At 43.0% G+C, this 12,704-nt stretch overlaps 2 protein-coding genes across 3 annotated transcripts; one reads left to right on the top strand and one right to left on the bottom strand.

Moving 5' to 3' along the window:
* The first annotated feature begins 7 nt into the window (after positions 1–7).
* On the top strand, positions 8–2,912 carry LOC123713588. The gene is made up of 2 exons (XM_045667328.1): positions 8–591; positions 1,595–2,912. The coding sequence occupies exons 1-2, from the start codon at positions 459–461 to the stop codon at positions 2,467–2,469; spliced, it is 1,008 nt and encodes a 335-aa protein (XP_045523284.1). The 5' UTR covers positions 8–458; the 3' UTR covers positions 2,470–2,912.
* Positions 593–2,866, bottom strand: LOC123713577 (protein ANTAGONIST OF LIKE HETEROCHROMATIN PROTEIN 1-like). Of its 2 annotated transcripts, XM_045667315.1 has the most exons (3): positions 2,559–2,866; positions 1,303–1,517; positions 593–1,182 (listed from the first exon to the last, which is right to left on the bottom strand). In XM_045667315.1, the coding sequence occupies exons 1-3, from the start codon at positions 2,864–2,866 to the stop codon at positions 632–634; spliced, it is 1,074 nt and encodes a 357-aa protein (XP_045523271.1). In that variant the 3' UTR covers positions 593–631. The 2 variants fall into 2 exon arrangements, with proteins under 2 accessions (XP_045523271.1, XP_045523263.1); XM_045667307.1 differs by having other exon boundaries at positions 593–1,517.
* Positions 2,913–12,704: the final 9,792 nt, after the last annotated feature.

Below are 12,704 nucleotides of genomic sequence, written 5' to 3'. Positions count from 1 at the left end.
CTGCCGGCACGGCACGGCATGTCATGGCAAAGGATTTCAATACTAATTAAATTATTTTGAATCTTATCTCAATAAGTTTAGAATTTACGTTACCTTATTTTGATACCACGATGCCGCGACGTGCCGCAGGATGCCGCGGCATGACGCGACACGCCGCAGGATGCGGCGGTATGACGTGACTTGCCTTTTCATTCCACGGGATTCCGCGGCACGCCATTGCATCCCGTGAGACATATGGGTCATTTTTGGATCGAGGAATTATGATTGCTAGCTAGTTGAAATAAGGTTGAAACTTGTGCAGCATTTCGATGGGGCGCATTCCGGTCGGTGCGCGGGGGCAAGGGAGGGAGAAAACGCACTGGCGCGCGCGATTTTTTCTCTCACACTGACTGAGCGTGGCAAGTAATTAGCACGTGCGTACGCGATACAGTAAATTACTTCACGTAAAATACGGGAAAATGGATGAAGAGAAATTGATTAATCTGGTTCGTTCGCATGAGTGTATATACGATGTCTCCTCTCGTTTCTACATGGATCAACATATGAAAAGGAACGCATGGCAGAAAATTGCAGAAGAAATGAATACAACACGTAAGTTATTTTTTTATTTATTTTTTGTCAGAAATAGAAACTAACATCTATTAACAATTTCATTTTGCCAGTACACGTTACCAACATTAGAAAAATATTCCGTGAAACAATCTCTTACAACCATCCCTTCCAGATTATTGAAAACTGTATCATTGGTTCTATCGATTGCATTATTAGTATTAGAGCCAAGTGCCTCCATAGAATGATCATCAATGATAAAGTTATGCAAACACGTGCTTGCTAGTATAATGTTGTTAACGTACTTTGGTTGAACTTTTATACCTTTTTGAAATAGTTCAAATCTTTCTTGTAACATTCCAAAAGCATTTTCTACAATACGCCGTGCTCGACTTAAGCGATAATTGAATATCCTTTTTTTTTCATCATTTAAAAGATGTGAGGGGTATGGTCTCATAATATTTTTTGTTAGTGGAAAGGCTTCATCAGCAACAAATACGTGGGGTAATTTTTGAGTTGAATGTGGTAAAGCTTTTTCCGGTGGTATGCTTAAAAAACCATTACGTAGTTTCGAACCAAATTTGGAGCTTTGAAGTATACCGCCATCGCTATTTCGACCATATGCTCCGACATCTACAATCACAAATTTGTATTTTGCATCCACGACAGCTAATAAAACGATGCTAAAGAACTTCTTGTAGTTGATATACATACTTCCACTGTTATTAGGAGCTCTAATCTTGAAATGCTTACCATCTATGGCCCCAATGCAGTTAGGAAAATTCCAAAATTTATCAAAGTCGGTTGCAATTGACTGCCATTGTTGGCTCGTGGGTTTCGGCAATGCAGTAGATCTTAATACAGTAAATATTGCTTGACAGGTTTCGTGGACTATTTTACGCACAGTAGTGAATCCCATACGATAGCTAAAAGCTAAAGACTTAAAAGAAGCTCCTGTTATTAGATACCTGTAACAAAACAAAAAAAAACATTAGTAGACGACTTAAAAGCGTGTGTTATTTAAAATACTTCATTCTTGTTACAGATGAAGAATGTCAGAAGGCATGGAGCTGCCTTCGTAACAATTATAGAAAAGCCTTAAAAAACAGGGTGTCCAAAAGCGGTGACGCTGCCAAAAAGAGGCGACCAATTAAATTTGAAAAGGAACTTGAATTTCTGCAAAAGTTTTTTCAAGATAGACCTCAGCTCTCAAATTTAGACTCTTCTTCCGACGATACACAGCTTTCCGAAGATACGCAGAATATCGAAAATACACAACCTCCCAATATAGCATCAACTGTTAATTTTCCTGAAGCACAATCGCCTGTATCTCAAATGTCGTGTTCATCCCATGCATCAGATTCTAGACCAGCTAGACATGTTCGTCAGCGATCATACATGTCATCGCAAACACAGTATACAGAAACAACAGCAGAAATATTAAAAAAATACATTGAAAACCAAAAGAAGGAACAACATCCTATGGAGATATTTTTTCAAGCAATGGCGGCAACAGCGAAGACTTTGTCACCAAAATTACAAGCTGAAATAAAACGCGATGTTTTACGTATTGTTACTGATGCAGAAATAAAGCATTTGGAAAATGTGGAGTTAAGTTCAGTTGTGCAGCGAAGTCGTCCTTCGACATCAAGTTCAGGATTCGATATTTCAAATGAATTTCATTCATCTCAGCAATACGCACCAACTTCTGTTGCCAGAACCCATAATACAACTATCGAAAGAAGAAATCCTTTACACAATTTTTCTTCATTTAATAAGCCCGATCAACAATATAACTCCGAACCAAACTATGGTACTACTCATATAGAATACATACCTACTCCTATATCCAGACATCAAAATAATAGTGATATATATGACAATAACTCCAATATTCAATTGCCGGATTATGAAAACTAAATTTTTTATAATACTTTCGCTTTTTATCATACTGTACTGTAGGTACATTTGTGATCATAGATAGCTGATTATAAAAAACAATTACTAACCTTAGACATACAGACAATCTCTCTGTAACAGGTATAGGCGATCGAAAATTAGTTTTGATTTTCTTTATATGCGATTTTAGCAAATCACTTAACTTTTCAAATTTTTCATAGTCCATTCTGTAATAATCATAGAATTTTCGGATGTCGTATCTCAAATCATTAAATAAGTTGCTGAATTCACCATTTGTAGATCTTGTTCTCCATAAATTATGCACCCAGAGTTGTCTGTTCGTCAAATTAGCAGTTCTTATTTGTCTCTCTTCATCTTCAGCTAGAAGTGCTATTAATACTAAATCCCAGTCAACCATAACGACACAACAAAATGTTCTTTTGCGACACAACCAACTTCGAATACGCGCGGAGCAAAAACACAACCAACTTCGAATACGCGCGGAGCAAAACTAACCAGAGTGGCTGGGCTTTCAGCAGGATGCGGAACACCGCGGGATGCCATTGCACGCCGCGGGATGCCACTGCACGCCGCAGGATGCCATTGCATGCCGCGGGATGCTCTGCCGTGCCATGCCACGCCGTGCCGGCAGTGGGCGCCGGCCCTAAGCCAGCCTAACTCCTTCCAAAAGCACAGAAGCCTCCCGGGCACTTCGCAGGCTTCACGGAGCGCCCTCACTGTTCCGAGGATTTCTACACGTTGCTTAGTCACAGCCTCGCATTCCAGGACTACGTGGGTGACTGATTCTTCTGCGCTGAAACAGCCTCTGCACAGGGGGCTGTCTGTCGGGCCTAGGTCATAAAGATGTTTATTAAGGAGACAATGGCCCGTAATTGTCCCTATCATTGTTTTCAGATTTATTCTATTCAAGTTTAGAAGTTGTTTGGTAAGCTGTCGGTTGACTGCTGGCAGAGCCATTTTGGACTGTCTGCAGCCCGCACCTTGTGACCAACGTTGATGTTGGAGCTCTGTGGATCTCTGGCATACCCAGGCTCGCACCTGCGAGAAGGATAAGGGAAGGAGCGGATACGGACCTGCAGGCCTCATCTCCGAACCTCTTCTCGCAAGCTCATCGGCAGCATCGTTGCCAAGTGATCCACTATGTCCCCTGATCCACTGCAGGGTAACTCTGTTTGTCAGGGTTATTGCCTCCAGTGCATCGTGACACTCCAGTATCAGTCTACTGTTGGTCTTTTTGCTTACCAACGCCATCAGCACAGACGCACTGTCGGATACGAACTTAATACAAAAGTTATTAATTCCTAACCGCTGCACGGCTCTGGCTGCTTCAGTTATAGCGATACATTCGCACTGAAAGATCGAGCTGTATGTGCCCAAGGGCAGGTGTATGTTGATGTTGAGATCAAGAGAGAATATGCCAGCTCCAGAGCCACAGCCTGTTTTTGAGCCATCGGTGTATATGCGCAGCTCATTCAGGGGTGATCTATCACATTCCTCTTCTCTCATTTGCACATGGTATCTTCTGTTAAGTATGTTCTGATTTGCGATCCTATCACATGGAGCGGCTAATAGAGGTTGGTACTCTAACACCCTGTTAAGAATCGCTGTGTGTGTGCTGTAGTGATTTTTGCCCCATAGATCTAGCACCTTCAGCCTGATGGCAGCCAGTGCCGCCTCCTGCTGTATGTGCAGTTCCAGAGGCAAAACTTGTAGGGCTATCTCCAATGCTGCAGTAGGCGTTGTTTTCATGCAGCCGCTTGCAGTGGACAACGCAAGCCTTTGGAAGCGTCCAAGTTTGATTACTGCCGTTTGGAGCTCTGTTCTCGGCCACCAAACCAGGGCTCCGTAAGCTAGCATTGGCGGCATTACGGCAGTGTATAGCCATAAGGTAATCTTAGGCGATAGACCCCATTTCACGCCAAGCATCTTTTTGCATTGGTAAAGCGCAATCGTTGCCTTGCTTAGCTTGTATTCCAGGTGTTTATTCCAGAGCAGTTTACTGTCTAGAATCACACCTAAGTACTTCGTGTTTTCCTTTAGTTTTAATTCTGTGTCGAAGAGTTTTGGTAGTCTATGCGGTCCAAGGACTTGATCAATCAATCTGAAAGCCTTCCTCATGAGGTCACATAAGGTACTTTCAAAGTTCCCCGATACGATGATTGCTATGTCATCCGCATACCCCACAGTGTAGAGATTAATAGCGTTGAGTTTTATGATGAGCTCATTTACCACTAGATTCCACAGAAGCGGCCAGAGGACACCACCCTGTGGGCAACCTCTACTAACAATACCGCGTGTGGTGGTATTCACGGTAAATTGTATAGCTCGCTGTCTTAACATGTTGTTGATCCATTCTTTAAGGGTCGATGGTACTCCACATGTCTCGAGTGCTCTGGTAATGCTTGTGAAATTGGTTTTGTCAAAAGCACCCTCAATGTCAATAAATGCGCCTAGGGTTGACTGCTTTAGTTTCAGGGAGTTGCCAATGCGAGATACAACGCTGTGTAGTGATGATTCAGTTGATTTGCCGGAACTGTAGGCATGTTGATTTGGATGAAGGAATTCTGATAAGGTTACCCGACTGCGTATCTCCAGGTCCCCCAACCTCTCCAGCGTTTTAAGAAGGAATGAGGTGAGACTAATGGGTCTGAAGGATTTTGGCCGGGTATAGTCGTCTCTTCCTGGTTTCGGGATAAATATTATTTTTACTCCATTTCAGAGGTATATAGCGATGTGCTATGCAGGCTCGGAAGACTGAGACAAGATAGTCTACTATTAAGTTCCCACTCCATCTCAGTAGACCAGGGAAAATGCCGTCCAAGCCGGCCGCTTTAAATGGTAGGAACGAATTGATTGCCCATGCTACCTTTTCATTCGTGATTATTCTGTCTGCTACTTGCCAGTCCGAGCTGACCGTGGCTCTTTCCGAGTAAGGTTGCCTTGACTGCTGATTAGCAATTATACAGCCTGGAAAGTGGGTTGCCAGAAGTAGTTCACAAGTTTCTTCATCTGTTTTTGTAAATGTGTTGTCAGGTTTTTTAAGGGATCCGATCGAGTGGTTTGTCGATATTCGATACTAGTGCAGAAGTGTCTCCAGCACTCCTGCTTCCTAATACGCAGTAGTTTTTTGAATCGCCTTCTCGCGATTGTATATTTGTCCCAGTCGGTTGGCAGCCGTGTGTTCCCTGCTCTGTTGAACAGCCTCCTGACTTTCCGACGGTGTCTCTCCAATTCGGGGCACCACCAGTTCTGTTTGCCACCCTGTCTTGGTATGGTAAGCGACACGGCACACGGACACGACTGCTCATAGCTTGTCACGAGTAGGGACGTAAGTTTGTTAACATGTGTGTCTATGTCCTGTACATCCTATGGTTGGTGGTATTGTTGTGAGAGAGAGAAAGTGTCTCAGTGAGAAAGTGTCCTCGCACTAAATTTTGAGGACACCATCTGAGTGATGCGCTTTACCCCGGAACCTGATGTCATTGGGTTCTTTTGTTAGGGAAGCTTCAAAGTCTGCCATGAGCTCATCGTGAAGCTTACCCTGTATTTGTAGGCAGATATTTTCCGCCTGTTCGTGCGTCATGTCTAGGAAGGGCTCAGCCATCACAGCAACACAGAATTCGTTATTCCTGTACGATGCTGCGGCCTCCGAATAACTGGCCGAGGTCCCTCCCACCGTTCGGGGTCTATTAGGTTTAATTAATCCTTTTTCGTTGCCCCGTTGGTGTCACGGAATCCTCTGGCCGTTCGCCCTTTTGGCCTTTCGTTTCCTGGTTGACTCTAGTTTTCTTGGGATTGTTGTTGCTGTTAGGGTTATTGTCGTGCTTAGAGCCGCCTGGCTTTAGCGCGGCATTAGACCCTAGTGGCTTCGGTGCCCCTTTCCCCAGATTCCTTTAAGGCTCCAGGTGCGGATTTTGGGGCCTCAAGTAGCCTCTGAGCATTGGTTGCCAGCTTCTGCTGATCCGCCGCTCTTCTGGCTTTCTTGAGCCGTCGCCTCTTTGATGAACTCATAACTGTGGTCATGGTTGGCTCCTGAATTGCGGATTTCAGGGCCGTCATGTCCATAGATGATGACGGTGCACTGAACGTATCCTCCGTTGAAGCCTCGGTCTTCCGCATCGGTCTTACCGCAGAAGCCTCACCTTCGGACACAGACAGTTCTGTAGCATCGTACGGAGTGGCCTTCTTTGGTTCAACCGGCGCAGTTGACCCGGCCGCAACGGTGGTCGCGTCCCTGTGCGGTGGTGTTATTGATCCAGTCGGAGAGGGTACGGTCCTGGGCGCAGCCCGGCTTGGCGTAACCCTAGTCGCTTTCCTCTCCTTTGGAAGCTTAGACGCTGCCCGAATAGGTGCATCTTTGCGAGTTGCAGGGGCATCACAGTGTCGTGCCACTGGTGACTTGCACCGTGACCCGTCCTGAGACGCAGCCCTTAGTTGTTTGTTAGTTGGCGCATTTTCAAGTGCAGCCTTGTTTTCATTCTTTTGTTGAGCCTCTTTATCCATGAGGTAAAAGGAAATATTTCACCGTCAGAGCTCTCCACCCGCCACGGAGTCCTCAGTTGGGGACGTCTCCTACTCAGCAGGTAGACGCCAGAGCTACTCCTTCGGTATAGAGCCAGGGCGTGGGTAGACAGACGCGTCCGCACGCTGCGAGGAAGTACGGAGCTGTTCGCATCACGAGACGATGACGCAAACTCACCCCGAGTCCCGCGCTGCGTCGGCAACTTAGCAACATTCATTGCTATGCGGACGACAGCACTGGGGATACTCTTTACACTGGCCGGGCAGGTATTTCTCGAGCAGTTGTCGATGAGTATCGGAACAAACTTGTGTCTGAAGTCGAAACTCTACTAAAACGTGGAGTTTCGGACTGGGGTAGACTAAACCTAGTCCAATTTAACCCCAAGAAGACACAAGTTTGCGCGTTTTCCGCGAAAAAAATACCCTTTGTCGCTACTCCTCTTTTCGAAAACACTCTTCTTGAAGCCACAGCCAGCATCGGAATACTTGGCGTTGACATATCGAATGTTTCGCGGTCATTTGGAGGGAAAGGCTAAATTAGCCTCCAAAAAGCTTGGTGTGCTCAGCAAGGCGAGACGGTACTTCACTCCGGGCCACCGCTTGCAACTCTATAAAGTGCAAATATGGCCCCACATGGAATACTGTTCTCACCTCTGGGCGGGGGCTCCCCAGTACCAGCTCCTTCCACTTGGCCGTATCCAACGAAGAGCGGTTCGAATAGTCGATGACCAATCCCTCTCCGAGCGGCTCGATCCTTTGGCGTTGCGTAGAGATGTGGGGTCACTCTGCATCTTCTACCGCATTTACCATGGAGAGTGTTCAGAGTAGTTGTTCGGATTAATACCTGCAGCTGAGTTACATCAGCGGACGTCGAGGCAGAATACAAAATTCCACCCGTATCACCTCGACGTCCGCCGTTCCACGACTGAGCGTTCAAGGCAATTTTTGCCGCGCACCACCGCTATGTGGAACCAGCTGCCCACTTCGACTTAGGGTCCTTCAAGAAAAGAGCGTACAAATTCTTAAAAGGCTGGCAAAGCACTCGCGAGCCCTCTGGCATTGAGAGTGTCCATGGGCGGCGGTATTACTTAACATCAGGTGAGCCTCCTGCCCGTTTGCCCCCTACTTTATAAAAAAAAATCTACCACGGACCAGATCTAACAGATTATATTTTTTTTTTGTTATTAAGCTGGATACCGACCAACGTTACGAGGTGTAATGTAACATTCGCATTGAGCATGTTAGGCTGTGTTCTAGAATCGGTAAACATACTCGTTTGCAGTCTACGCTCCAAATTCGTCAGCCACTCTAAGTAGTAGGGGAGCTCACGATGCTAAATGGGGATTTACTCGAGCGTCGTAGAGACCTATTGCGTTGTGAAGCTTAAATAATAGTAAGCCCAAAATGTTATATCATGCCTTATATAACCCTTATAACCCTTTTCATCGGTGGGTGGATCGGCTATAAACTTTCATAAATGTAAGAATAACCCTGTCATGGACACGAGGGCGTCAGATATTTATAGCATCCATGTCCTACGGATGTTAATCTGATTTTTAACACTACCAACAACCGTTACTTACGACCACCCCCAGTCGTAAGTAACGGTTGAAAATGGGAAAAAAATAATTTAATCGAGAGTTATGTTCAGGCAGACCGAAAAGACATTAAAAAAAGAATTAATTTATTTATATGTCTTTACAATTTGAAATCTACTACAAGACTGATCTAAATCTAAATAATACGAATACAATAATTAACTTTCAAATAAATTATAGTCGGCGATTACCAAGGGTTATGCCTTGGTAACTCCTCCGTCCTTCAGAGAGAAGCTGAATTTACAGCTTCCACCAGTGTCCTCACTGGTAGGCGAGATCTTCCGTGCGTTCTTGGTGCATCTGCTTGATAACTTTATATATACTTTCCATCATACTGCACATATCAGTAACAGATAGAGGATGATAGTTGTCCAGCTTGGAGTTGCCATCATCTTAGGCCAGTCGTTGATGTCACCCTGCTTCTCCAGATCTTCAGCCTTGTCCAGTAGTTGCCGAACGTTATCTAATTCCAGATCTTGCAATTTTACTTGATACCGCACGACATCCACAGGTGAGACTTGTTTTTGGGGCAATGGTATTATTTCATCTAAGTCTAATTTCGTGACATGTGACTGCAGCGTCATGTTAGCAACTTCTGCGCGATAATCTTCTGTTACGGTTATAAGATGGATTCCCGATGCACGATGGTAAGATGTGTTGGTCCCACATTGTGCTCTTACGATCTCTTCGCGTTTTTTGGATCTTGCTGTCACCTAGTACCATCTTAACACGGCTGCAGTTGGCATTCTTGTGTTTTATGTGTTGACGATGCAATCTTCTAATTTTGTGAAGGATTTCATTTGCATAGACTCGCAGAGATGAACGCTCTCGGTGATCGACTTGCAGCTGTTGTCGAGGTATGCGTACTCATCGCTTCCAAGTGCAAGGAATTTGGATTTGGGTATAATGGTGAGGTACTCGGTATCAGGGATAGAATATAAATGAATAAGGTCATATATACTTTTATCAATAGAAGGTATTTATAAAATAAATGTTAATGAGTGCTTAGTACTATACGCTTTTACTGTTATTGACCTTTCTAGTTCTCTTATATTTCCTATATTTAAATCTGAAATTGGTTCTACACACATGCTAAATTAAAAATATCTATTTGTTTCATTATCCGCCCTTGTTTAAGCAAAATAATTCCCGGATTGTTGTTGACGGGATTAAGGATTACGTCACCTCTTGAACAGAGCATGATTGCTCCTGCGATGAGGATCTTGGAACGAGGTGGGGCCTTCTAAGGAGTTTATAATGAACTCTAATCGACTTAGAATTAGGATGACTACCTATTATCTCGGCTACATTATTAGGGTGGAGGTGAATAATTTTATACGGACCTTTAAATACGGGTTTAGTTTTGTCGTTCCTTGCTGTTTTCGCCACCTGTTTATATACGGTTTCACCTACCTTGAATACGATGTCTACAGCTTGCTTATTACGCCTGGCCTGTTCTTTATTTGTTGACATTAGGGCAGTAACAGATTGCTGTATAGCTTCTGCGTTTGCCTTATGCTTTAGGACGTAATCTTGATAAAATTCCTTCGGAAAGTGCAGCTCCAATGGGTTACGTGAAGTTGTGTGACCAAATAATAACTCGTGTGGTGAATAACCGGTTGCCGAGTGAATAGCGTTGTTGTAAGCTATTATGGCATATTTCATAATTAACTGAATTGGATCGTCTTTATTAATCATAAGCTGAATTCTAACTATTTCAGCTATAGTTGAATGAAAACGTTCTATTGGTGAGTTCGAGTTAGGGTTATACGGGGTTGTAAAATGAATGTTAATATCATGTAGAGAGCAAATTTCCTTAATTACGTCATTATCGAACTTATTATCTGAGTCTGTTGTAATTTTATGCGGGAGTCCTAAAACAGAGAAAACTTGTAATAATGCTTCGGCTACGTGTATACTACTGCATACGTTTAACGGAACTGCCTGTGCGAATTTTGAAAAATTATCTATTATAGTGAGAAAGGTACCTGCTCCTGCTGAATATAAGTCCATAAATAAATGTTCCCAGGGCTTATGAGGTGTTTCAGTAACTGCTAAAGGGTTTCTTTCATACTTCGCTTTCAAACAAATGTCACATTGGTTAATATACCTCTGAATAGTTAGTAACATGTTAGGCCAATGGTAATTTCTGTGCAATTGCTTAAGTGTTTCCTGTATACCGCGGTGTACTGTCTTACCTTCATGATACTTCTTAATCAACGCTTCCTGTTCGTTCTTATTCTCAACTAGCGTAACGCGCGTGGTACATCTAATAAGTTTTGGGCCTCGATTATTAAATGTGGTACAATAAACTTTACAAAATTTTGGGTACAATTCATCGTTATAAAAATAACAGTGGAATATGCGATCTGCAATGGTGTGCTCTTTAAGAAACCGAATTATTTCCTGTTCTGTGTTATTTACGGGAATTAAAACGTCTTTAATAACAGTGCGTCGGTTGGTCGACCTATCTTCTACTCTGTAAGTGGTACCTGGGGTTGACCTAATATGAAATTGTTTTAGTTGCCTATCGATTGCGTCAGATAAAATAGGGATACCGTTATTTTCATTATTTGTACTAACTAATTCTACCTCACTTAGTTGATTGTCATCTATAGCTGATTCTGCAATTGAGGGGCTCTGTGGATCTAGTTGTACGTCTGGGTCTAAGTAATCATCTTGTCTACTCGGGCCTGCCATCGGTTCGTCATCAGTCTGTCTGTTATTTTGTTGTATTATACGGACATTTTCAAATATTTGACCAATAAATTCATCGTCTTCATTATCGTCAAGGTTTACTGCAAGTGAATCAATGCTGCATTAGTGTTTTGCAGTCCCTTCTTATAAACAACATTAAAGTCATACTCCGCCAATTTCAGTCGCCAGCGCGTCAACTTTGAATTAGGACCTTTTAGCGACATCAACCATGTAAGGGGTCTGTGATCAGTATAAATTGTGAACTTACGTCCAAAGATATAGGGTCTAAAATATTTTATTGCCCACACTACCTACGCTAAAAGCTCTTTTTCGATAGTGGAATAACGCGACTCTGAGTCTGATAAAGTACGCGACGCATAAGCTACGGGTTTATCAGATCTTACTCTACCCTGAGATAACACAGCGCCTAGAGCTAAGTCAGATGCGTCAGTTGTCAATATGAACGGTTAGTCAAAGTCGGGGTACAGCAATATCGGATCGTTAGTAAGTATTTGTTTACACTTGTTAAATGACTCTAAGAATTCTGCCGTATGCACAATCTTTCTGCCTTTTTTTAAGCAAACTGTCATAGGCTTTGTTAACTTTGCGAAGTCTTTAATAAACTTGCGGTAGTAACCTACTAGTCCTAAAAATGATTTGATTTCTTTTTGGTTTTTAGGCAACGGGAAGTCAAGTACAGCTTTGATCTTGTCCTTATTCGGTTTCAGTCCTTCGTCTGTAAGTTCATGACCTAAAAAATTTACTTGTTTTTGGAGGAATTCCGACTTGTCTAACTGAACCTCAAGGTTATGAGTTTTAAATGTTTCAAAAACTTCACGCAGCCTTTCTATGTGTTCTTGTAATGACGTACTTATTATGATAACGTCATCCAAATATGTATAAACGTTCGGTAAACCTCTAAGAATATGGTCCATTAACCGTTGGAATGTGCTAGGTGCATTCTTAAGGCCAAATGGCATGCGCAAAAATTCATAATGACCTCGTTCAGTAGTGAACGCCGTCTTCTCTATGTCTTCTGGGTGCATTTCCACTTGATGATAACCACTAGCAAGATCAAGAGTAGTAAAGTATTGAGCACGTCCTAATCTGTCAAGTATGTCGTGTATGTTAGGTAAGGGATATTTGTCTTCAATTGTCCGGTCATTAAGTCGTCTGTAGTCTATTACTAGTCTCCATTTAACTTTACCAGATGCGTCCGGTTTCTTAGGTACGATTTGCACTGGGCACGACCATGGTGAAATACTTTCTCTAATAATACCTTGCTTTAGTAAATTATCAACTTGATTACGTATTTCTGCACGTTGTTGTGGGGCTTGTCTGTAACTACGAACGTAAATTGGTGTATCATTTGACAATCTTAACTGATGTTTAACTGCATGTGTAAAAGTTAATGGTACA

The sequence above is a fragment of the Pieris brassicae genome, chromosome 1, assembly GCF_905147105.1.
Source record: "Pieris brassicae chromosome 1, ilPieBrab1.1, whole genome shotgun sequence".
Lineage (NCBI taxonomy): Eukaryota > Metazoa > Arthropoda > Insecta > Lepidoptera > Pieridae > Pieris > Pieris brassicae.
The sequence above is the reverse complement of the archived record's forward strand: the minus strand, read 5'-3'. Positions and strand labels throughout refer to the sequence as shown.

Excerpts from the sequence above, each read along its gene's own strand:
- LOC123713577 (XM_045667307.1), bottom strand. The coding sequence starts at position 2,866 with ATGGTTGACTGGGATTTAGTATTAATAGCACTTCTAGCTGAAGATGAA. Across the intron at positions 1,518-2,558 it reads AGATTGTCTGTATGTCTAAG|GTATCTAATAACAGGAGCTT; the intron begins GTTAGTAATTGT and ends GTTTTGTTACAG.
- LOC123713588 (XM_045667328.1), top strand. The coding sequence starts at position 459 with ATGGATGAAGAGAAATTGATTAATCTGGTTCGTTCGCATGAGTGTATA. Across the intron at positions 592-1,594 it reads AGAAGAAATGAATACAACAC|ATGAAGAATGTCAGAAGGCA; the intron begins GTAAGTTATTTT and ends TTCTTGTTACAG.